A 24,995-nucleotide genomic window follows, 5' to 3' on the forward strand; every position below is an offset into this window, starting at 1 on the left:
TCTTACAATTCAGTCCTACAGAGCAAAAATACAGATACATTTCAAGCTGGCTTGCATAATAATACAGCCTCTAAGTTGGAGATATCCTGAGAGCACATCAGGAAGTTAGATATGTAAGGCCTTGATTGCTCACACCCCGAGAGACCAACTCTATCAATCTGACTTTTCAGAGGGATTATGAGGTCATTTATGAGTATTTCCCAGTGGTTTGTAAAATTCAAGGAGATCATAGATATTTGCTGAATTGCGCCCAAGTATGCGAAATATATCCGCAGGGACATTTGTGGCCTGTATCCCACTAAACTTAATGAGTGAGCCGTAGTGTGGATAAACCCAGGAAGAAAGTTGACACATGGCATCCTTGTTTATTTGTCCTATGCTTTCCTTTTTAAAGTGTTGTTAAACTGTACATTTATTTCCTTTTTTTCTCAGCATGATAGTTGCTGCTCTGTGTCTGAAGCTTTCAATGTATCAGTTAAGTTTATGAATGGGTCCTGGGGATGGGGCCTAGTTTGGTTGTTCTCTAGTTTGTGCTGTATTTCTCTTGTTTATTGGGTTTATACGTTTATTTTAATGTTCATCGTGGAATAATTACTTAAGGGGCAATTTTCTGAATAATTCTTCCGAATTACCACAAAATTACAACTTTCCTTTGGTTTGGATAGGCCAAATATGAGTCCTATGGATAATACCAAGAGGTTCCATTTAGTTAGCTCAAGTTTGGGAAGATTCATGACCCGATTCTTTTTATTAGGCTTGAGTGGTGAGACACATTTTGTTTGGTGTCTGGTTGAATTTACTCTTCAGAGGGGTGAAAATATCATGGCTCACGACTATGGTATAAAACTTTATTATCTGGGTATTTACCAGTTGGTTGTGATCGTGAATAAAAAAATGAAACCAAACAATCTGGAAAAATAGCAAATTTTGCTACATCTAGGATTATATCAAGATTGTATAGAATTCCCTGTGACTTTTCCTGATCAATTTCTTTTTCTGTTTCCAATTGTGGTCAAGAAAACCCCACCTGATTGCTAATACTTGTACAGTATAATGGGCGCAATTTTAAATTCATTCTATGTTTTGCCCATCTTTAGTTTCTTCCTCTTAGTCTGTTTCTTTTGCTCATAACTGTTGAAAGTTTCTCCATAAGTCATCTGTGTTTAGTGCACATGATCTGCTTTTCATAAGCGGTAATCTATGTTTTGATTTTCCAGTTTAAAAAGAAAGCGCCAGACATCCTCATTCAGTGTGAATGGAGTAACGTACTGTGGGTGAATGAATTCTTGATAATTATCCCTTTGATAATTATCCCTTTGAAGATAACGTTTTCTTAGGTTGCTTGAGCTATGCAAGTTTCTTTGTTTTTTTTTTTTAAAGATTCATCAGCTTCAGTTGTGCATATGGTCACGTATATTCACCCTAAAGTTATTCAGCTACCCATAGCCAAATAACTTAAAATCCTAACAGGCTATGTTTTGAATATAGCTAGTTAGGTTTTCAAATTATGGCCAGATAACTTCTTACTTAATCAGATATCTTCAAAAGATATCTGGTTAAGTAGAGCTTTAAAAAAATAAAATGAAAGCTGAAGTAAAGAGCCTACTTTCCCCTGCTAAATTGTATAGAAGCCCTGTGGGGCCATGTACCCCTGCCCCTTAATCCCATTTTAAGTAAAGGGTCCGCAGCCCCCCACTAATGTTTAGCCGCCTTCCCCCCATTCCCCCCTCCCCCCGCCCCGAACCCTAAAACTCCCAGCAAGGTCTGGTGCAGCTTATGTTATGACTGGACACAGAAATATCAGAAAATGACTTTGTTTTTAAAAAGTAAAAAAACCCCCACACATTTAAATTGCAAATATATGTAAAATTATGCTAATTTGCCATATAATAGCTGCAGAATCTTGAAAAATCTACCACAGGAAGTCAGAGGCTCTGGTTAAGGGCAAAGTCAGCAGCAGCGTCAACTTAACTTTGCTAAGACAAACAAGAACATTTATGGGGGATGTGGTAGGGGAAATCTAGGTGACACAGATAAAGAGTGAGCAAAATCTTTAGAGGGTCACAGAGAGAGGATGACAGAGAAACAAGGAGGAAAGCAAAGAAGGCAGTCAGGGAAGCAAAAGAACATGCAACAAAAAATAATTATCATGGCGATCATCATTTGTCTGGCATATACAAGATGTGCACAGTGCGGTATAGAGATACAGAGAAGGCAGTTTTAAAAGGAATTTCTTCGGGCAAAGCAGTACTTTCCCCATGGAAATGCCTTTTCTAAAGCCGCCCACCCAATATGTTGGTAAGCCTACACACGCATGTATAATATGCATATAAAGACCCCCTAGATCTCCAGTGTCCAGTTTGTCCCTTGCTCAGGCTGTGGGTTAGGATTTAGGGAGGAGGTGGGAGTTGGCAGACCATCCCTTGCAGGCACCTCCTGTGAGGATGCCTTGGATTGGTCAGCCAGCCTGCACAAGAGCAGGCGGAGCACGAGGAGCGTAGCAGTCTTTGGATCATTTTGGGAGGAGTGCTGCAGTGATTCCCCATTCTGGGCCCACAGCCTGGTACCAGTCCTGGCACAGCACCCCACGGTCGGGCAGGAGGTGTCTCTGGGGAATGGAGAAGATTTTGGGAGAAGTTATTTTTGAGAAGAGTTCTGTTTGCCTGGATCCTGGTCCTGCCTCTGGAGGACCCCCACCACCATCACAACCACCACCACCACACCTGGAGATGAATAGAAGGGAAAAAGAAATATGTTTCCCTGTCTAAACTACAAGGGGGAATGGCAGTGTCTTCATAGCAGAGAAGATTGTATTTGGAGAAGGGAGTTGCAGTTTTTGGAGAAGAGTTGTGTTCCAGTTTTGTTGGAAGGAATTTTTTGCCACCAGTTCTTGCCTGTGAGAAGGAGAGAGGCATTTTGATTTTTGTATTTTGGGACTTTCTAATCCAGAGGTCCAAGAATTAACATCAGAGAAGAGACTACAGGAGATCCCAGTTCTCACTAGGAGCCCACTCTCTCTCACTAGAAAGGTTGGGGTTTTGCCCAAAGCCTGCAACTTGAAAGGGATGCCAGCTCAGCTGCGCAGGACTGAGACAAGAAATATATGTGGATTATTTTTGGGAGATCAGTTGGAGATTTATTTATTTATTTGTTTGTTTTTTATGGTTGCCAATTGGATCGGAGATATTTTTGGTTGTAGTAAATTTTTTGTTGGAACACCCCACCAGCATGTCCAGTGTCCCCTAATGCAAGGACATCCTAACTGTGAGCACACCTGAGCGAAAAAGAGATGGAGAGACTATGTGTAGTACCACCCCTGTGTACTTGGGCGCCAGAGGTTGAATTCACCTCCCCACCAGAAAGAACCTGGCACTCAGGGCTTGTGGACTGAGAAAGAGAGTCAGAGAAAGTTAGTTTGTGGTCCTGGGACAACCTTGTACCCTGCATTCAGGACACCCGCTGAAAAAGGGTCTATTTGGACTAAGCAGGAGCATTGCAAAAGGTGGGATTGGGTGGGATTTGGTATTAAGTGCATACTTTTGGATTTTCAAAAGTGTGCATTTAAATTTTCCCCAAAAATTTCTGCATACATTGTAACCGGTGTATGCAGATACTTTGGGTGGGTAATTTTTAAAGCAAAAATAGATGAAACTGAGTTGCATTTTTATAGTCTATCTTATGTTGGCTATGGCTATTACAAATTTACCCATATAAACGACAGACTTGGAGTTTATAATCTAGTCAGGGCAAAAAGACCCAAAGTAAAAAAAAAAAAAAAAAAAGGCTCTGAGTTAAAACAGTATGGCCATGATTTACGATTAAATAAACCAAGAAGGCCAACATAAATTGAGTAAGGCTGCATGGAATGAGGTCAAGAGTCTGTAATAGAAAAACAGCAGTGGGATGGATGGGAATTTGTCAGAGGAAAAGCAGGATGACAAAATCTTTTATCTGTTGCAGAGAAAAGATAATGAAGGTATGGGATTGTAAGACACAGAGAGATAGGAAATAAAGAAAAAGCAGAAACACTTGACAAATGTGTTAGTGCTGTATTCACAGAAGAAGAGGGACCGCAGATAAGTGACAGAAGTAAAAATGGGGAAAAGAGCCTGATTGAAATTATCAAAACTGAAAGCGGACAAAGCAGTAAGGCCAGATGGGTTACCTCTGAGGTGTTAACTGCACCACTAACAAATCTAGGGCTAGATTCATCATGCGATAGGAAGAGGGGCGTGTTTATGGTAATAGCTTATTTATCACAAAGTGTGCTATCTTAGCGCTTCACATAGGTATTACCGCATAGTTTGATAACTTTTTGTACTTTGCGGTAAGTGCCACAATTGTAATTCCTACCTACAACCACTGGAGGGGGGGGGGAGGGAGGGAGGGAGAGAGAGAGAGAGACTAGCTATAAGGCCCTCATAGTAGTTAGGTATTTATACCTCTATAGGAGGCCCACCTAGTTACTCGAGGTGAGGTTTAGGTATTAGTGTAGGGGTTAGGGGCCACTTTGACATTCAGAGTGAGACGTACGAACAGAACAGTGCTCTCTTGTGAAGATTTGATGTCCTAAATAAAGTTGGGAGAGGATATAAAATAGAAGGGGGGAATCCCAGAATAGTTACAAAATGAAGGCTCCTGTTGCCAGGATCTCAGCCCTGCTTCCAGGTGAGCTGGAGGCAGAATGGAGCAGCAGGAAATCTTCCCAGTGAGAATGAGAGAATCAAGAAGAGATGGGATAAGCACAGATGATCCGTAGTTGTGGGGAAGCGAGGGTAAAGCCAGAGATGAAATAGGGTTTGCAGTATTGCAATGCATAGGAAAAATGGGCAAACTGGAGGGGCCTTTTGATTTTTATCTTCTGTCATGATCTGTGTTTCTATGGAAAAATAATTTTGGAGTTTTAATAGAACACTGCATATCTGAATACTTGACTTTAAGGGACTTTATTTATTTATTTATTTATTTATTTATTTTTAATTTTTATATACCGATGTTCCTGTAAAGAATACATATCGCACCGGTTTACAAGGAACTGAACAGTCGCCTCCAGGGCAGAAATACATTAAAACAGTCGCCTCAAGGCAGAATACATTAACACAAGTATACAGGAAAACTATTAAAAGAGAACTTTCATAAACTCAATTAAATGTAACTGTGAACCATAAATCAGGAACCATATCAGGACTTTGACTCTCCTTTAGAAGGCGTCTTTATTTGAAGAGTCCTACTGGCACCTGTAGCTGGGTTTAAAAAAGGTTTGGATACGTTCCTGGAGGAGAAGTCCATAAACTACTACTAATCAAGCTGACTTAGGGAATAGCCGCGGTTATTACTGGCATCAGAAGCATGGGATCTACTTAGAGTTTGGTACTTGTAGTCTGGATTGGCCACTGTTGAAAACAGGATGTTGGAACTGATGGACCCTCGGTCTGACCCGGTATGGCAACTTCCTATGTTCTTGTGCCTGCAGTGACTGCCTCTTTGCCCTTCCTTAGTGATGTACTATCCTTGCTAGTATAGAGAAGATGCTTGAAGCTGAAGAGAGGGGTCAAAAACTCTTTCTGTTTACACTCCAGATAATCTGTGTTCTTTTTTCCAATTCTATTAACTTGTCTTGCCCTGTCTTACCTTTGGCTCATTCCCCTCCCCCCCCTTCTCTGTCTCCCCTTCTCTACATGACAGCCTTCATTTAACTTTCTTACCTAAGGATTTTGGAAAATAATTTCAAACCAGTTTTGAAATCAATAGTAAAAATAATGCATTTTTAAACACCAGCATCATTAAAAGAAATAAAGCTATGAGAAGGATGCAGTTATTAATTTGAATGCACGAGCATCAAAAAGACGAATCCACAATGCCCTCGGCTATAGATTAATTTCTTCCATTGTAACAGTATCATGGGGTTCTGGATTCCTTAGCTTGCATTTTATTGTTCTTCTCAGCAAGAAGAGGAGCAGCGAAAGGAGGAAGAGCGCCGCCGGCGGCAGGAGGAGAGGAAGCGCTGGGAGCGGGAAAGGATTGAGCAGGAGAAAAAGGAAGCAGAAGAGAGGGAGAGAAAGATCAAGGAGAAGGAGAACCTGATCGAGGAGCAAAGGTAAGAAAGAAGCCATTAAGATAACAAGTAAGTGTGTCAAACTTGTCATATAGAATGTGTTACCGTGCGAAGAGTAGATATATATGTTATGGCCTGCAGCTTCGTTTCCACGCTATGGCGGCAAGCCCAATTGCAAAGGATCATATTTGCGTTGTGCTGTACGGACTCCGTTTTATTCCTTGCAGTTTTAACAATTCGTTAGTGTGCCAGAAGCAAAGAGGGCGCCAAAGAGCCACGGGGTTGAGTATCACTGATGTGCAGCTTTGTTTTCTATGTAATGAGGAAGACGCAAAGGGAATGGAAAAATCAAACCTATGCTTACCTTCACCCCTTCCTCACCAAAGAAAACGAGAGTAGTTCGAGAGCAAAAATAAACTGGCAGCCAGCAAGAGGGAAATTTTCAAAGAGAGAGAACGCGGGTACTTTCTCTTTCAAAATTGGTGTAAAGGACGTGTGTGAACAGCAATTGTGTGTTTTTCACCTGCTAATTTGCGGGTGTCCAAGAGGGGAAAAATAGAATGCGTATTTCTGAAATTATCAGGTAAGTGCGCCATATTCCTCCCCCAATCTAAACATGCCTCTGGGAACTCCTCTTCGCATCCTGACTAAAAGTATGCACACTGTGGAAGACCACGCATGCTTTTAGCTGGACCTAGTATAGAGTCTAGGTGGAACCAGCAGATATTAACCAACTTTTATTATGTACACCAGCAGCCACTAAAATGGGAGCTGCATAACCAGAAAAGATAAAAGACAGGAACAAGAACCAAGAGATCAACTAACACAGAACCCGAACAACGAGATCGCTCCCTGCTGCATGTAAAACACTGAATGAGGGCAATTGATAGACAAGCCATTGTAAACAGGTGAATGGCTTTGAAAATGGTCCTCCCCATAATAAAATAAGATAATAAAGGGGGTGCTGTTTGGCAGCCAATGAGAGCGGTCGCATAAGTGTGGATCTCCATCCCTCACAGGCCAATACCACCACAAGCATATAGCCTTCTCGCCCTGAAAACCGAAGATTATGTTTGCTTGGGAACTTTATCGAGAACCCAATATCCAAAACATGACGTCTAAAATTAAGCTTCCCGACCTCAAGCAATATTCCTATGGAAAAGTCTCATCGGACCTAGGCTCAGAAAGTAGCATGTCGGAGTGGCTCGATTCTAAGGAGATTGAGACACTACCGGAAGCCTACGCCAAAACAGGGGAGCCGACTGCACAAATGATTGATGAGCCGTTAATCAGGAGAGAAACGCGACAATAGTTTATAGAGCTATGCTCGGAACTCAGACAACACAAATCTGACATCATGGCTTCTGTGGCTGATCTTAAGGAAGACCTTGCTGCCCTGGGAACGTGTGTGGATGAGATGGATATGCGCGTAGATACCCATAGCGAAGTGCTCCATAATTTGAATTCACAACAAACTTCTTTTTCCATGGAGCTCACAGCACTTACTGAAAAAGTGGAAGACCTTGAGAACAGGAGTCGCTGGAACAATATCCGCATACGTGGGGTTCCGGATACCCCTGAATTTGCAGACGCACACGATATTGCCCAACAGATCTGCTGTCATATACTGTCCCTTGATTGTGATTCCAGACTAGAGTCAGACCAAAACATGCCGGAAATTAGGCTGGAAAGGGCACACAGAGCCCTGGGGCAGAGGAGAGATCAGCGCCCCAGGGATATCGTTATTTGCTTTCACAGTTATGCTTTAAAGAATCTGATCTATGAAGCTGCCAGGAAATATAAAGAAATTCAGTGGAAGAATCACTCCCTTTCAAGATCTTTCTCCGAAACATTGAAAAAAAGGTACGAGCTGAGGGATGTCACCGCAAATCTGCGCACATGTAATATAAAGTACCGTTGGACCTTCCCCTTCGGGCTGCTGTTCCAGGCTAACAGAGCAACTTACCGTGTTAAAAATATCACCGAGGCTGCAGAGGTCTTTCGGAGTGTGCAGCTCCAATGCTCATTCCAAGCTCCTAAAATGGCCACCACATTGCAGAAGATGGACATGGCACCACGCTGGCAACGAGCCAAAAAGGGTCCTAAGACTGTGCCGGCAAGTGAGCATCCCTACGTCTCATACACAGGATAAAGGTTGAAAAAGTGTGACGCAGACCGAATGTATGTTTGGAGACTTACTTCCAACACTGTAGGAGCAGTTCTCCTTTGCTCATAGGGGCACAAAACTGAGTTTTGCGAGGGGACAGTTCTGTTATATCTCTTTAAATATGCAGAAATAATACATGTTCCTAATGTTTCAGGGAAATGGTTTTCAAAATCTTTTCTTACGCGGTGGGGTAATGCTAGAGGTATCAGTACTTATTTGAGACCTGAAGGGGGACTAGGCTGAGGAGAGTGAACGCTTTACATCAGATGTCCCTGGCCCTCGGGAGCACGCTATCCCGTAGCTGGGTGATGGGATACTTTGGGACTAAGGGGTATGGCACCAGATCATGTTATGCTTATTCTAGTTGGAGAGGGGAGAGACGTTATCCGCTGTCAGGGGGATGTCTTATGTATCTGGATGGAAGGAGCACAACGAGATGTTCATCTGGAGGAGAGGCCGTGAGCCTTTTCATAAGCTTTATTTCTGTGTGCTTGAATAATGGTGACCTGTATCTTCCCACTTAATGTGAAAGGACTGAACACACCGCGAAAACGCTTACTCCTGAGAAGGGAATTGCAGAGTCAAAAGGCCGCGATAGCCCTCATACAAGAAACACATGTATGTAAGAGGTTTGAGCGGCTTTTGACCTTCCCATCTTATTCTAATGCATACTGGGCCACCAGCAACAAGGTTTCATGATATTCAGGGGTGGGTATACTACTTCTGACTCTTTTTTTTGTTCACGAAGTTTTGTTTAAACAGGTGGATCCCCAGGGCAGATATGTCCTCCTAAAAATTAAGGCAGGGACCCGGGTTATCACCATTCTATCTGTATACTTCCCCAGTACACACCAAGTACCCTTCTTGAAAACTAGTGATATGTTATTAACTACTCATCATGAAGGAGATCTAATCATAGGGGGAGATTTCAATGCCATTCTAGATCCCCGTAAAGACACTTCCTCTATGACGAGAGTGGTTTCCAATAAGCGACCCACCTGGCTAACATTTTTGGCTAAATGGTGTCTAGTGGATAGCTGGAGGCAACGTTATTCTCACTCTCACTCATACCTTTTTTTCTACCCCACATAGCACATACTCCAGAATTCATTATATCTTTGTATCCATACATTTACAAAACGCAGTTGGTAAAACATAACCTGGTCAGATAATGCGCCCATATGGGTGGAAATCCAACTCAGAGACGCTGACCAGGGATACCAAGCTTGTTGGCTTAATGATAGCCTTCTAAAGGACAAAGCATTTGTCCAACAGACTCAGGATCAAATGTTGGAATATTTCAGGGCCAATCAAATGGAGGGCATGTCATCCATAACAATTTGGGATTGTTCTAAGGCAGTAGTACGCGGGCTCTTTATTGCAAGGGCAGCTTTTTGCAATAAAGAAAGGGAGCAACAGCGCTTTTCACTGTTAAGTGAGTTGAAAACGCTGACCCAACAACATTTCTCTACTAATTCTGATAGGGTATATCGCCGCCTCTTGCAGGTAAAAGATAAGCTGCATTCCCTTGATGATGAGGCCATTAGTTACCACCTAATGATGCTTAGGCAACAATTTTTCAAGGGAGGAAATAAGGCTGGGAGATCTTTAGCTCAAACATTAAGAGCAGCCTGCACCCAGACTGTCGTGGCCAAGATTAAAAACACTCAGGGTGTATTAGAAGCTACATCAGAGCAGATCTGTCATTCATTTACTGCATTTTATAGGCACTTGTACTCCTCAGATGCTTTCATCACTGAATCAGCTATTAGTGCATATTTTAGTACAGTGTCCTTGCTAGTTTTGACTGACGATCAACAGGCCTATCTAGAAAAACTAATTGAATCTTCTGAGGTGTTGGAGGCGATAAAAATGTTTAAAAGTAGGCAAAGCGACCGGATTGGATGGTCTCACTGGCAAGTACTATTGTAGCTTCCAGCTACCACTGGTGGACCCTCTAACTGAAATGTTTAACTCCCTCCGGGAAACTGCTGTGATAGCAAAGGACGCAAACACAGCAGGCATCACAGTTCTAGCCAAACCTGGTAGAGACACCACCTTATGTGGTTCATACCGCCCAATATCGTTGATCAATTTAGCTTTGAAGATTCTGGCTAGAATTCTAGCTGCTCGATTGAATGGGGTCTTACCAGGCCTGGTACACACAGATCAGGTGGGATTCGTGCCCGGAAGACTAGCGGCGGACAATGTTCGCAGAATAGTTGACATAATAGACGTTGTACGTCGGAATAATATCCCTGCTGTTCTCCTCTCACTGGATGCTGAAAAAGCGTTTGATTTAGTACACTGGTCTTTCCTTTTTCAAACGTTACATCATATGACATTTGGTTCTCACTTCATCAACTGGCTTAAGAAATTATATGACCATCCTTGTGCGAGAGTAAAGGCTAATGGTAGATATGGTGATCCCTTTCCCATTCAACGTAGCACTCGTCAGGGATGCCCGTTGTCGCCCCTTCTTTTTGCATTGTTCCTAGAACCCTTTACAACACGAGTCAGAAGGGCTAACACCATAAAGGGTCTACAGCAGAGTATGAAACATTTTAAAATATCATTATTCGCTGATGACATTATGTTCATCCTCACGGACCCGGGCTCCTCGCTACAGGGGGTGATGAGCGAACTAGCCCAGTTTACCTCAGTCTCGGGCCTCAAAGTAAACTACGATAAATCTGAAATTCTGAATCTTACCCTCCCCCAGACTGAGGTAACACTTTTGAAATGCAAATATCCTTTCAAATGAGCGTCCTCATTTCTAAAATATTTGGGGATTCATATAGATCCTTATACAAACCAATTGTTTGATCTGATTTACACTCCACTTATTCGCTCAATCCAAGGGAACCTAGAGTGTTGGCTGCAGAATACCCACTCACAGCTGGGCAGACTAGCCATTATTAAAATGAATGTGCTACCTAGATTGCTATATTTTTTTACCGCTATTCCCATATTTATCCCTTCAACAACTCTCAAGAGGTGGCAACAACAGCTTTGCTGTTTCATTTGGCACAGGAGACCACCTTGGGTGGCTAGATCTACTTTATATTTACCGAAGAATAGGGGAGGCCTTAATATGCCAAATTTGGTGTGGTATTTCTGCGCGGCCTAGCTGCACACCTTAGTGGCCATGCATTGCACGAGAGACGTCCCCAATGGATCTTGCTGGATCAAGCGATGTTGGGAGATAAGCCGCTATCTGCTTTACCTTGGCAGCCTGAGTCCACTTGGGGCCCTATACCACTAATGCCCTACGCCCTACAAACTACCCTTAGAGTATGGCTACATTGGAAACACGTATTGGTGGGGAAGGAATCCTACTCCTTATTGACCCACTTATTTACTGACTCGATTTTTCCACATGTTTCTCAACTAAAGGCTTCCTCATTGTGGATAGTGGCTGGTATCACTAGGATAGATCACATTCATACTCAGGGCGCTATCATGACCCGTGAACAGATTTGTGTTCATTACCACTTGGATGCTTTAGACTTCTTTCTTTATTCAAAGATTTACCATTTTGTTAAAAGGGCTACTAGAACTGGCACACTTCGAGTCACAGGTACTTTGTTTGAAACTTATTGTAAGACCATCCGAGGGGTGATCTCGAAAGTTTACGCACTTTTACATGGGCAGCTCACTGGCCCTATTAGACAGTGGCAAGCCTGGGAAATGGACTTTAATCGTAGTCTAGAAACTAGGGAATGGGATTCAGTTTTTTTCCACAGCCCACAAATGTTCCATTTCTACTGGCTTGCAGGAAAACTGTTACAAATTACTATATAGATGGCATTACACCCCTTTAACTCTTCATAAATTGAATCCCATGGTCTCTGAGTATTGTTGGCGGGGGTGTAGTAGTATAGGCACATACTATCATATTTGGTGGCAATGCTCGAAATTGTCTCATTTCTGATCTATGATATGTGAGTGTGTGTCCCTTGTACTTCAGACTGCAATTGATGCTAAACCATGGCACATCTTATTGAGTTTACCAATTGAGGGATTGAATAAGAATGCACAACGCTTTGCTATACAAGTCTTTATTGCAGCTCGCACAGAAATAGCGGTACATTGGAACCACACACGAGTACCGAATATTGCTCAAATACAACATCGACTCTATAACTATTATCAGTTGGGGCGTCTCACGGCTACACATCAAGATCATTCCAAAAGTATGGGGCCCTTATGAACAGTGGTTGGCGCAACAACAGTAAGGCTGTTCATGTCCCATTGCCTCTTCTCACAGCCAGTAAAATTCCTTTAGACACCAAGTTGGGAAACCTCGCAGATTTGCCCCTCAGCATAATGTTCTTACAGATGGCTAAAAATCTTATTTAAGGTTTTACGTTGGGTCTGCAAGATATCCTCCTCTCTCGTATTAATGCCTTAATCTTTTTTTCTTTTTTTCTTCTCTCAACTATCTCCTTTTTTATTAATTTATTTGATTCTTGTGCAGAGTCGGGGGGGGGGGGGGTATCCAGGGGAAAATAATGGTAACTTTTTTCCACTTGTAACATTTGGTGACATGGATGTCATATTTACTATGTTTTGTTTACTGTATAATGTGCTGATACTCAATGTTCCCAATGTTGAAGTTGTTTATTATATTACCTCAATAAAAATGATTAAATACAAAAAATTAAGATAATAAAAAAGGGCCAGAAATCAGTGTAATGATGATCTGTGGGCTTGTGGATGCAGTTAAATCTTAATGAGAGTACCTATAGGTTCAGTTACCAGCTGTTATATGAAGTAAGTCCAGTGTAACTGTTCCGACCATGGGAAAGTTGTAGATGCTTCAGTACTTGGAGGATGATGATATCGTGTCAGAAGCATGGAATTGTGCATCAGTGAAGGCACTCAAGACAATTCCATGGACAGTAACTCTATACTTCCTTGGGGCATGTTGGGATTGAGTCTGGAGGATGCTAAGGTGCGATTTTATTTCATCTATTGCTATTTATATGATGTCTTTCTAAAACGACTCACATATTTACATAGCAACAATAGGTACAATCAACATCAATTGCAATGACATAAACTTGCCAGGTCATTCTGACAAGAAACATTTAAACAATTTAATAATGACTGACCAGTTATACCAACAACATCAGTCAATGATGCTGCCATCTCCCAACCTTTCCAACATCAACATTTAATATACTCTCTGTATTCCTAATGAAATACCACAGATTTCTCAGTAGCCAAAATTAAAATAACCAGGTATTTAGGACTCATCTAAACCCCATGAGAGTCTCAGCCACCCAGATATTTTGGGATAATGTGTTGCACACTCACGGAATAGCAAGGGAAAATGCCTCGTTTGTCAACCTGGGTGATTTCATCTTCTGTCAATAAAGTCAAATCTGTACAATTCCAAGCAACTTTATTTAGTATGATCTTTTATTCAGAAAGATGGCAAAATGCTTTGTTACCAATAAAAGGTTTCATAAAGTATTGAAGGAAAATTCAGAAAGGGAGTACATTAAAAAAAATGTCTAAGAGACGGATGAAACTTGGAAAAGGTGCGAAGCAGAACAGAAGTGACTGAAGGGGTGAGGGAGGATCAATAACAAATGAGAAAAGCGAATGTGTTTTCCATGGAGATCTGAAAACGGAAGAAGAATCAGAGAGGGAAAGGGTGAAGTGGCCAGAATAAAAGAGAGAGATTGTTATTCCTTCTCTCTGTCTTTACAGGAAGACACAGGCCAGACTGGAGGCAGAAGAGAGGAAGAAAGAGAAGACCAGATGGGTGAGTGGGGATCATTTCCGCATTGAGTGGAACAAACATCTTAAATGAGGGTGACGCCCTGTAATCACTGACATTCGCTAAACTGCCTTCCAAAATCCGAGATCAAAGCAGGGAACAGTACATACGAACACAGCAACAAAATAAAAATCTGTTAGGTTAATTATAATAACAGCAAGAGCCAAAGGTTTGGCTGCAGGGTCTCCATTACCTTTCTGTAAAGCAGGGCGGTCATTGTGTAATAGACTGGTTGGTGATCTCTTTGTGGGTTGGCAGGAGATGGGGACTCAGATCTGGATGGGACGTCACGGCACAGATGCAGTTTTGGATGGACTGTTATTGGGTATGGACTGGGTGCCTTAGCAGAAGTGAAACAGGCATTCTGGGTGCAGTTTGGGAGAGGCTGACTGCAGTGTTTCATTTCAACACGTTTCTGTTTTGTTCCTGGACCAGGAGCAGCAGCAAAGGGAACATGAAGAAGAAATGAGGGACAGGTTCAGACGAAGTGAATCCATTGAGAAGGCAGCAGTGAGTATCTCCGGGACACATTCAAATTCGCCCCATTTCTAGTGTTGGGGACACCTCCCCCCCACCCCCACCCTCCGCATCAGGCAGTAAGAATACCTCATTCACCACCACCCAGAAGAGCAGGGAGATATTTTGATTTCATTTTCCCATGCTCAATCTAGGCAACTTCCTTCCCCTGGAGGTCTAATCATTGGCACTGGATGACATAAGGTTCGGGATAAGAGCATCGAGCAGTCTCTTCCAATGGGAATGTTCTCAGCACAGCCTTGCTACGTAAAATAAGCATTCCTGGCCTTTCATAAGCTGAAGATTACATTTCTCGTGTTTTGGCCCAGAGTTGGTCAGGGTTTCCCTCGAGGCACAGAATGGGAGAAGTGCAATCACTCAGAGTCGCCTGCAGCAAGGCTGTTTGCAGTGCCGGTGGTATCAGTGGGGCAGAGGCAGCCTTCATCCTTCTCCGTGAGGACTCAAAAGGAAGCTAAAGAGCTTTGCCATTTGTACCAGACTGTTTCTGCTTTTGAGCGTTTGCCGAAAAGGATGGGGGGGGATGGATTTGCATTGCCAGAATGGGAGGAAAGCTTTGATAAATAAAATGCTACTGTACTTGAGGATTTAGATAATGTTATTGGCTTGTACTTTGCCAATGGTTTTATCCGTGCATCTGCTCAGAGACATTTGGATGCTTTCTTCTCATGTGCAATACAACTTGATTTACCGAATTCAATCATCTAGCTCTTTCTTCCTCTGTTTTTCCCTATTGTTTTCCCTTCCTCCCTGCTGCTTTTCACTTTTCTTCTCATCAGTTTCTCTCTATCCCCTCCCCCTTCCTTCCTTGTCGTTACTCCTACGTCTGTCTTTACTACTCTTCTTTCTCTTTGGGCCTCCTCAGTTGCGTTTTCTTCTTTCTGCCCTGCTTCCCCCTCTTGCTGGCCCGCATTTGCCTGGTTAAACAGCGTCACTTCTCCCTGACCCTACAGGAGGCAGCAGTGCTGGTGTCCCAGCGATCGCTGAACCCACGAGACTTCTTCAGACAGAGAGAGCAGCGCTCCATTTCTTTTTCCCCCTCCCACTCTCCCACCTCCCCCACCGGTGCCGGGGCTGGTGAGTATCAAATCGGTATTCATCGAACAAGGTAGCTTTGTCCCAGCGGTGCCTCCGACTCCAGCCATGCAAAGGAGCACTTTAATCAAAGCGTAAAATAACCCTGGAGCCCTGAGCACTAGTAAAGAAATATTATAACAGTATCCAGTGCTTTATGAATAACGTGAACAATTATTATTGCCAAGTTATTACTGATACAGTACTTATTGCTTGGCTAGAAACAATAAAATCCAATGGGCTAATGATTTTTATCCCTTGCTTTTCGGAAACTTTAAAAAACAAAAACCCCCCACATTTATCATTTTTCAGAGCTGCTCAGGGACGTCACTATGGTGTGGCAAGGGGTGGCAAGGGCACTCCAAAAGAAATCACTTGCCATCCCTTTGCCTCTGCCAATCGGACTGCAGCTTAGGCACGGGCTCTTCCTTCTGCAGCCTGCACATGAAACGGCTCCTGTTTGAACCGCAGGGCTCTGTATCTCTGGAGCCTTGCGCGATTCAAACATCAGTTAGCACTGCACAGAAATCCAGGTTTTTAGAGTGTGGATTATGTCAGCTTTGAGAATGGGCATTTCTTATGTTTGCATTTTACTCAGCACTGGAGGAAATGCATCTCTGGTGTTGTACTGCATGCAGAATCTGGCTTCTCAGGTTTTTAGAGTGTGGATTATGTCAGCTTTGAGAATGTGCAGTTCTTATGTTTGCATTTTACTCAGCCCTGGAGGGAATGCATTTCTGATGTTGTACTGCATGCAGAATCTGGCTTCTCAGGTTTTTAGTTTTTTATCTGCATGTTTTTGTTTTTGTTTTTAATTTGGAGTCCCTTATTTGTATTAGGTCTGATTTTTGCATATGTGACTGAGGTGAGGAATTCTGATAGCGTATATTGTCTGTGTAGGGATCTATAGCAGTTGGTTTGTTCTGTTATTCCAAAAGGAGGGGTATTGATGTTCTAGGATCCTGTAGTAATATTTGCAGTGCTGCCCTTTCTCAGGTACGGTTGCTGCAGTTTCACTCCTGTTATGAAATGGCAGGGTTACTACAGAAGCTCTTAGTGTCTTTTTTGCAGAGTTTTGTGTTACTTCACAAAATTTCTGTCAGTGGAAGGTCTTTGTATAGCTACTACTGAAGTGACACAAGGTTTTAAATTTGTTTTTGTATGGTGCATTGTAAGGCAAAACATCCTAGGTCCATTGTTGGGGGAGTTTATGTGATGCAGAGTGTGTTCCACAATTAGTGATACAGAGTTTATATTAAGATTCTGTCCCTTCCTTGAGAGTCTCCAGGCTTCACTCCCATATCCATTCAGAAAAAATGGTTTAATGAAGCTATCAAGTAATTTTATTTTAAAGATTTATTTATAAAGATGTGGATCATTAACATCAAATTAAAAACGAGTAATATTGAAATTATAGTTACTAATAATAGGGCATGTCACGAAAGATCGGATGCAAAGTTCAGGAATGCATCATGTCATATTTTAAACAAAAAAAACAAAACATATAGAATGTTGAAATATTCCACATAATCACAAGACATCCATTCACACACTATTCGTACCTAAACTAGAGCAGTAATGTAATATATACGCTATAATTTAGATCCATGTAACAGATTCATGTAAATATTGCAATGTTTCTTTAATTGGATTTGATAAGGTATAAAAGTTTTAACTTGTTCTTACACAATCCTTAGCAATTAACGTTGTGACCAGACGACATTCAATCTTTCCAAATGCATCCAATCTGACATATATATGTTGCTGCCACAAAACAGTGGGCGAAGACATATCCTTAGGCCAAAACTTCAAAATACAAAATTGGGCCATTAAAATAGCTGTGCAGATAAATCATATATCTCTGATAAATCAGATGATCAGTTAGACAATCCTAATAGTAACAGCCCAAATGAAAAGGAAGGTTGAATAGATGTAGCTTTCTGAATTCTTGATAGAACATTCCCAAAAAGCATGTAGTCTTATACAGAGAGCAAAATTATGCACCAAAGTGTCTTGCTGTATATGGCATTTAATACATAAAGCAGATTTGGCAATGCCCAGTTTGTATGCTTTGACAGTATCAATAAAGCTATAATGTAGAATCTTAAATTATATTTCTTGATATTTAGAATCAATTGAAATTTTACTAATTCTGTGAAAATATTGCATCATATCTGTCACTTCAATTTCTACATCCAGTGCAGTTGACCAGTTAACACCTCAGAGGACTATTTTCTGCAGCTTATACCACATAGATAAAATTATTAACTTGTGTTCTAAACTTTAAAAACAGCTGGCATCAGCCAGTCAGACTGGAACAACATAAGCATCTGCTTCTGAAGTTGCCAAGTATGTCTTATTTGAAGATATGCATACAAATATTTAATGGATAGATCATATTATTCAAAAGAATAAATGTGATCCTATATTGTAGAATAAAAAGCAGAAACATCTTTAACCCTGTTGTCAGCTACTCTTGAAAAACTTTGCTTTGAACATCTGGAGAGAGATCCTAGTAGTGGCAAAAACTCAGATATAGAAGATGATGTACCTCACCACTTACATAAGAAATGCCAGGTACAAATAATAATCAATCTTATACTCAATTAACCCTGGTGTACAAAATGTATAGCAGCACATGATCCATTCCCAACAGAAACAAACTTGGCAAGCAACATTGTAAAATCTAAAATTTGGCATATTTAAACCACCATGAGGTCCATATTTAAAAGCATTTAGCTGGATAACTCAAAAGCTATCCAGCCAAAAGAAGACTTGGGCAGTTATCTGACTAGAATTTAGCTGAATAAGTTAGGGGCATTCCGGGGGCATAACTGGGAGGAGTTGAGTTAGCCGGCTAAGTTTGGTTGGCCTGCAGACCTATCCTAAAGATAGCCAGGTATATTAAGCAGCGCAGCCACACAGCAACTGAATATGGGCCTTCGTATCTTTTAGGTCTCATTCATTTCTTTTTCCGAAACATTTATTTATAAAGATTTCAGCAGTTCCATGACAAACACAAAACATACCAACAAGAAACATAGTAAAAAAAAAGAGAGCATATGTCACTGCACATAATCCAAAAATACCAACAAGAAGCATAGTAAAAAGAAGAGAACACATGTCACTGCACATAATCCAATTTTCAATGTAAGAAAGACCTCTCTCACCCTCCCAAACCCCTCCCCACCCTCCACCTACCCACACACACACACATAGTCACACACACACACATAGTAACATTCATACCAACCAGTGCCATCCAAACACAACACCCAGCCAACCACCAGCCTTAATCAAATGGATGCCAAGAGGGAAGTAACCCTATTATGGAGGACCCCAGACAAAGTGCTCTTAAATTGATGCTAGCGACTTAGGAACATTGGCCTCTTAAAAAAAAGTTTCACGCTTAGAATTTAGAGCATCAGCACATAAATAATTAGACATGAGCTGTTCCCACCTAGCAAGAGTTGGGGCTTGATCTACTCACCAAACCTTCTTAGCTAGAACAGCACTAAACACAAATCTCCTGTATGGCCAGTTGTGCAGTTGGCAAATCAGAATACGGAATGAAAGAGGGACCTTAAAACCCACAATCAATTCAACCCTGTCAAGTACCCCCAACCAAAAGGGTCTCAGTTTAACACACCACAGAAAAGACTGCAAAAGACTTCTTGCCATCATATGATACTTAAGGCAAAGATCAGAATCAAATAGAACCTAATCCTTTAACTCTGTCTAAATAAGCTCTGTACAGTAGTTTAAACTGAGTTTCCCTGGAGTAAGAATCAGTAACCAGTCTAAACAAGGAGAGGAAACATGTCTGTAACCACTTAGTGGAGAAATCTACCACCATATCAATAAACCACTGCCATGCCAATCCCGTAAAACAAGAAAACTGAGTATTACTCTGAAAGGTTTATACCCCACGTCACCTTATTAAAAGATATGGGGAGATTAAGCAATGAATGATCAAGTCTCCATATCCAAGTCTTAAAATCCTTCTGAGGAGAGAGCGTCTGAATATAATAACAAACCTGCAGGAAACCTAGAAAACGATCATTGGGGATATTTTTTTTACCTTTCAAATCCTGAAACAAAACAATAGAAGACAAATCCTTAGACAAAAAAATGTTACAAATTAGTCAATTCCTTCATCTTCCAGATGTAAAAGAAACCCCAGAGAAAAAATTAACATTATCTGTCAGTTGAAGAAAATGGGAGCGAAAGGGACACACATGAAAACATTTCCTCCCCCATCTCCATGCCAAAGACCCAAAGATAGAATCATTTGTAATCATAAAGGGAATCTGATACATATGGGAACCTGGTAACTATGGGAGCTTGCTGGGCAGACTGGATGGGCTATAAGGTACTTTTCTGCCAACACTTCTATGTTTCTATATCATATTGACCAATGGGGACCCATGACCCTCCATGCAGAACAAGGGAACTATATTAAACTTGTCCGTATTACACAGTATATCCACTATCAAATGAAATGGGCAGGCAACATTGTACTGTCACAGATCAGGCATATTTAACCCACCCCTGCGTAGTCAACTTAGACGAAGATATCCTGGAAACTTTACCTCTCCAGATAAAGTGAACCGCAGCACATCTAAAATCCTTTAATACCAACAACCAGCAAGGTATCATCTGCAAATGGTACAAAATGTTGGGGAGAATAACTATCTTGATGAGAGTGCACCTACCACACAATGATAAAGGCAAATCCCATGTAGCCAATAAAGATTTGATTTTGTGTTGTGTAGCACGAATATTAAGAAAATAAATACTACCAGAAGATATAGAAATTTTAATACCCAAATAAGTAAAGAAGTCTGCTGCCCAAGTAAAAGGAAAAAAGGAGCTCCATCAAGAGAGTGATAGTTCATTCAAGGGAAATGCTATGGACTTAGCATCATATATTTTAAATCCAGAAAAGAAGCCAAACTCCAAAATCTCAGCTTTCACTGTTAGGATATCTGACTGTGGGTCTCCGAAAAACAGCAACATATCATCAGCGAAGAGACTAACCTTCAATTCAGAATCATTGACCCGAATGCCATGAAAGAAAGACAAAAATCTTAATCTAATAGCCCAGAGGCTCCATAAATAATATCAATAAAAATGGAGACAGAGGGCATCCTTGTCTTGTCCACCTACATAAAGGAGTAATCAGACAAGGAGCCATTAACCAAAATCCTAGCTTTAGGTGAAACATAAAGTGCTCTAAGCCATCAAGAAAAAAATCAGAAATACCATATTAAGGTAACCAAAAAAATAAAATAAAATAATCCAATCTACTCTATCAAATGCCTTCTCTGCATCCAGACTTAACAATAAGGCGTTCTTCTGCTTAGATTCTATCACCAAAATAGCCTTAGCCATATTAACCAAGGGTAAAGTTGATTGACAAAGCCTGTTTGGTCAGCATGCACCACATCCCTGATAAAACTGTTCTTAGAAGGGCAGCTAAAATAGAAGCAAAGTTCTTCAGGTCAGAGTTTATCAGGGAAATAGGCCGAAATGCTTCAGGGCATTGAGGATCTTTACTTTTCTTCAACAAGTCTGTAATTAAAGCATGATTCATATCACCAGAAAAACCTGTAACCTGATCAGCATGAGTAAAGACTGCAAGGAGGGTACAAGCAAGTCTCCAAAATGTTCTAGAACTCATTCCCCAAACCATCAGGACCAGGTGCCTTGGTCAATGGCAAATTCTTCATTTGTTGTTGAATTTCCAAAGGTGAGATTGGCTCATTTAAAAAGGAGATCGGAGTAGGAGATAATCTGGGAACAGAAACACGACAAAGAAAGCATCTCTAGCAAACAAGCAGCATGAGTCTTTGGCATAAAGTTGACTAAAGAACTCTTACAAAAATCTTAGAAATATCTGAGCTATCAGTGACTCTAGAACCACGTTTGCTCTTAAGAGCTGAAATAAGATGAGTGTCTCTGGCAGTACTGACCAACCGGGCCAACAATTTCCCGGATTTGTTCCCAAAATATAATTTGTATTTATAAAATAAGAAATGAGTATAAATCCACTATGTGAGCAGCAGATGAAGACTCTCTTACTTGCTGTAACCTCCTTTTATCTCCCTCAGAAAGAGACTTAACATGCTGACGCTTCATCCGATAAATGTTTAATTTCAGTTTCCCTTTCCCTGTTCTTACCCTCCACATAAGCGATATTGTGACTCCTCATAACCGCTTTCCCAGGCTCCCAGAACATAGAGGCATCAACTCCCACATTCGAATTTTCCTTATAACAGTTTCTCCACGCCAAGGAAAGAAACTCCTTAAAGGCAGAATCAAATTGTAAGATGGAACTCATTCTCCAAACACGCAGCCCAATGTGTTTACCAAATTTCAAGGTAAGAGCAATTACAGAATGATCAGAAAGAACATTATCTAGGATATTAGCTTCTGTGTCCTTCCCAAAACAATTATGAGAAATAAGAACGTCGTCTAAACGTGATTAAGCATTATGGAAGGCAGAAAATAAGGTGAAATCAGCCAAAAAAGAAACAAAAACATTGCAGCCCTGCGGACAATAACATGTCATCTGCAAACATACACAGTTTTTGATTGTTTTCCCAATTTAAGTCCCAGTACAGCTGAAGAGGCCTTAATTTTAAGAGTTACGGGTTCTGTTATTAATATATGTTACAAAGGTGAAAGTGGACAGCACCTGACACTCGTGCTTGAGGGAAATTATCTAATAATCAAGTGCACTGAACAAATAAGCCATGAATCCCATCCTGACCCAAAACATGGATTTCCATTGAACTTTATCAAATGCCTTTTCCGCATCTAGACTAGCTACTATCCCTTGTTCATTTTCTGGATAAGAACTTTCTAATGTGTCAAATAATTTACGCACACTACTTCCTCCATGTCTGCCCTTCACAAACCCAGAGGGAGATTTACGAAACTGCAATATTTTACTTTGAGAGGGGTGAAATATCATGGCGGGGGTGGGGGGGGTTCCAGCAATATTTCATCCCTCCCTGGGAAAATATCACAACAATATCACTGTGTAATTTCTTTCTTACAGAAAAAATAGCACAGAGAGGCCTCAAAACACGTGAAATGCTGTTCCACTTCTCCACAGGTCCACCATTATTTTAAAGGGCTGTGAGGCCTCAAATCCCCCTCCCCCCGCAAAGCTTCAAAATTCCCCCCAGGGGTCTTGTGAGGCCTAACTTTTTCCAAGTAAATGCCCCCAGATTCCAAAACCCAACCCCTCCCCCGGTTTAAATACCTCCAAGGCATCAAACCCCCCTCCTTAGCCAACCCATCCCTGGTGTCTAGGGGTGGCCTGAAGCACCTCCTAACTCCAGGCCCAGTCAACCCCATTTTCCATTGCCCCGTTACATGCACATAAATGGACTTTATAAGTGTAAATGGGCTTTTGAAAATTGCTACTTTTACGTGTGCAACTCCTTTGAAAATTCACTCCATAGGGATGAATTGTCAAAAGGTTTTACACCTTTAAATGAGCTATCAAATGATAGAGGCAAAGGAAACTTTGCTGGGGGGTGGGGGGAGTTTACTTTTGGGCCGCATTGCCCTTTAAGAGACATCCCGGGGACATCAGCATGCGCGTTAGCATCCCGATGTCCCGGGGATGAAATAACTACACCTCCTTGAAATGCGATAAAATAACATGGCTGGGTTTTTTTTTTTAAGTGTTATTTTATTAGCATTGTATTGCCTATGCATTAGCTGCTTTGCATGCATTAGGTAATTTTATGCATGCCATTGTATGCAAAGCAGCTAATTTCAACAGGGTTGGATAGTTTGTTTAAAAAAGTCTGATATTGCCACTATCATGCAATTTATTTATTTATTTATTTAACATTTTTTTCTATACCGAGGTTCTGGTAACAATGTTACCAATCACTTCGGTTTACATATAACATTAGGATGACTAAACATATGAGTCTTACATAGAACAGGAGAGTTAACTTGGAAAAAAATTGAATTAAAAATAAGGCATAATAATACAACAAATAAGGCATAATAATACAACAAATAAATAACAACAATCTTATAGACAGGCAATTAGAATGAATCAGTCTAGATGGATAAGTCATTGGCTATAGTATTATTGAACCTTGAACAACACCACAGCCATAGTAATATAGTATTGTTGAATATTGAATAACACCAATATGCAATATTGCCACAATATGCTTTGCGCATGTTATACTCATTGCAGCTTAGTAAATCTACCTACCTGTTTCATCTGATGAGATTAAAGATGGAAGGACTACACGCAACCTTTTTGCCAAAATAGCTGCCAATAGGTCTAGAAGATTCTGGATACAGTGGGTTAGTCTCTGTTATTTGGTGCTTAAAGATTGATTAACTTCCTGAGAAAATGTTCCTGCATTATAACAACTGTTATATATCTGCATTAAGGGTTCAGAGACCAAATCTCACAATAACTTCCCTAATTTTAAGGCTTCAATATTAACATCTACTTTTGGTGTTATGTTTGGCTGGCCATGGGAAGGCCACGACCAGCTGCACTCACCAAGACACCATTGACGCTGCCCCTCTGACGCCACCATTGCTCCCAGCCGATGCTCCCTAGGCGCGTGCAACTGCGGGCGTCTGATGTAAGCCCTGCGGCAGGAACTGCAGCAGTCGTGCACCGCGATGACATCAATGCGGCTGGGTATTTAAACCCCAGCTGCGCATACAGCTATTGCCTCAGCAACAGGTCCCCTGCCTAACCAGCAGTACGAGTTGCCTCAGCGTGTTCCAGCCTCGTCCAGGCCTCGCCTTGCCCCGTCCAGCTTTGCCCTGTTCCTCCCCTTGCTCTGTCTTTGTTGCCTCTCCCTGTCTGCCTAACTTGTCCTTGTCCTCGGAGTCTTGACTTGTCTTGCTTTGTCCGTCTTGTCCCTCTGTGTCTTGTCTGTCTTGGCTTGATTCTCCAGTTCTGTCCCCTGCTTTGGACCTTGACTGTTCCCTTGCTTGCAGCCTGGGACCTGACCTTGCCTCGAATCCTGACAATGCCCTGCCTGCTGCCTGCCCTGACTCTGGGCCCGTCCCTGGTCTCTCTCTTGGTTTGCACTTGGGACTCGCCTAAGTCCCGACGGCCCCTGGAGCCCAAGGGCTCAACCTGTGGGGAATGGGGTTGGTTTAGGCAAAGCTCCGCTTGTCCGAAACCAGAGCATGTTTACCAGCTGTCGGCAGGGGCCTACTAGGCTGCATCAACCTTGCCTCAGCACAAAGGCTCACAATCATTACATTAGGTATAGGTGCGTTAAGCATTTGTGTCTGTGAAACCGTGATAAGAGGTATTTGAAGGCCATAAAAACATTTCAGCATTCTTCCTCCGAGTTTGGATAGGC

At 41.6% G+C, this 24,995-nt stretch overlaps 1 protein-coding gene across 1 annotated transcript in view; it reads left to right on the forward strand.

The window, feature by feature from the left end:
- LOC115087796 (drebrin-like protein) overlaps window positions 1-24,995 on the forward strand; it is a 195,529-nt gene that overhangs the window by 154,711 nt on the left and 15,823 nt on the right. The window contains exons 7-10 of the mRNA XM_029595386.1: window positions 5,946-6,097; window positions 13,944-13,998; window positions 14,449-14,523; window positions 15,501-15,624. Coding sequence (XP_029451246.1) covers window positions 5,946-6,097; window positions 13,944-13,998; window positions 14,449-14,523; window positions 15,501-15,624 — 406 coding nt within the window. The remainder of the gene's footprint in view (window positions 1-5,945; window positions 6,098-13,943; window positions 13,999-14,448; window positions 14,524-15,500; window positions 15,625-24,995) is intronic.

Source organism: Rhinatrema bivittatum, chromosome 1 (genome assembly GCF_901001135.1).
Source record: "Rhinatrema bivittatum chromosome 1, aRhiBiv1.1, whole genome shotgun sequence".
Lineage (NCBI taxonomy): Eukaryota > Metazoa > Chordata > Amphibia > Gymnophiona > Rhinatrematidae > Rhinatrema > Rhinatrema bivittatum.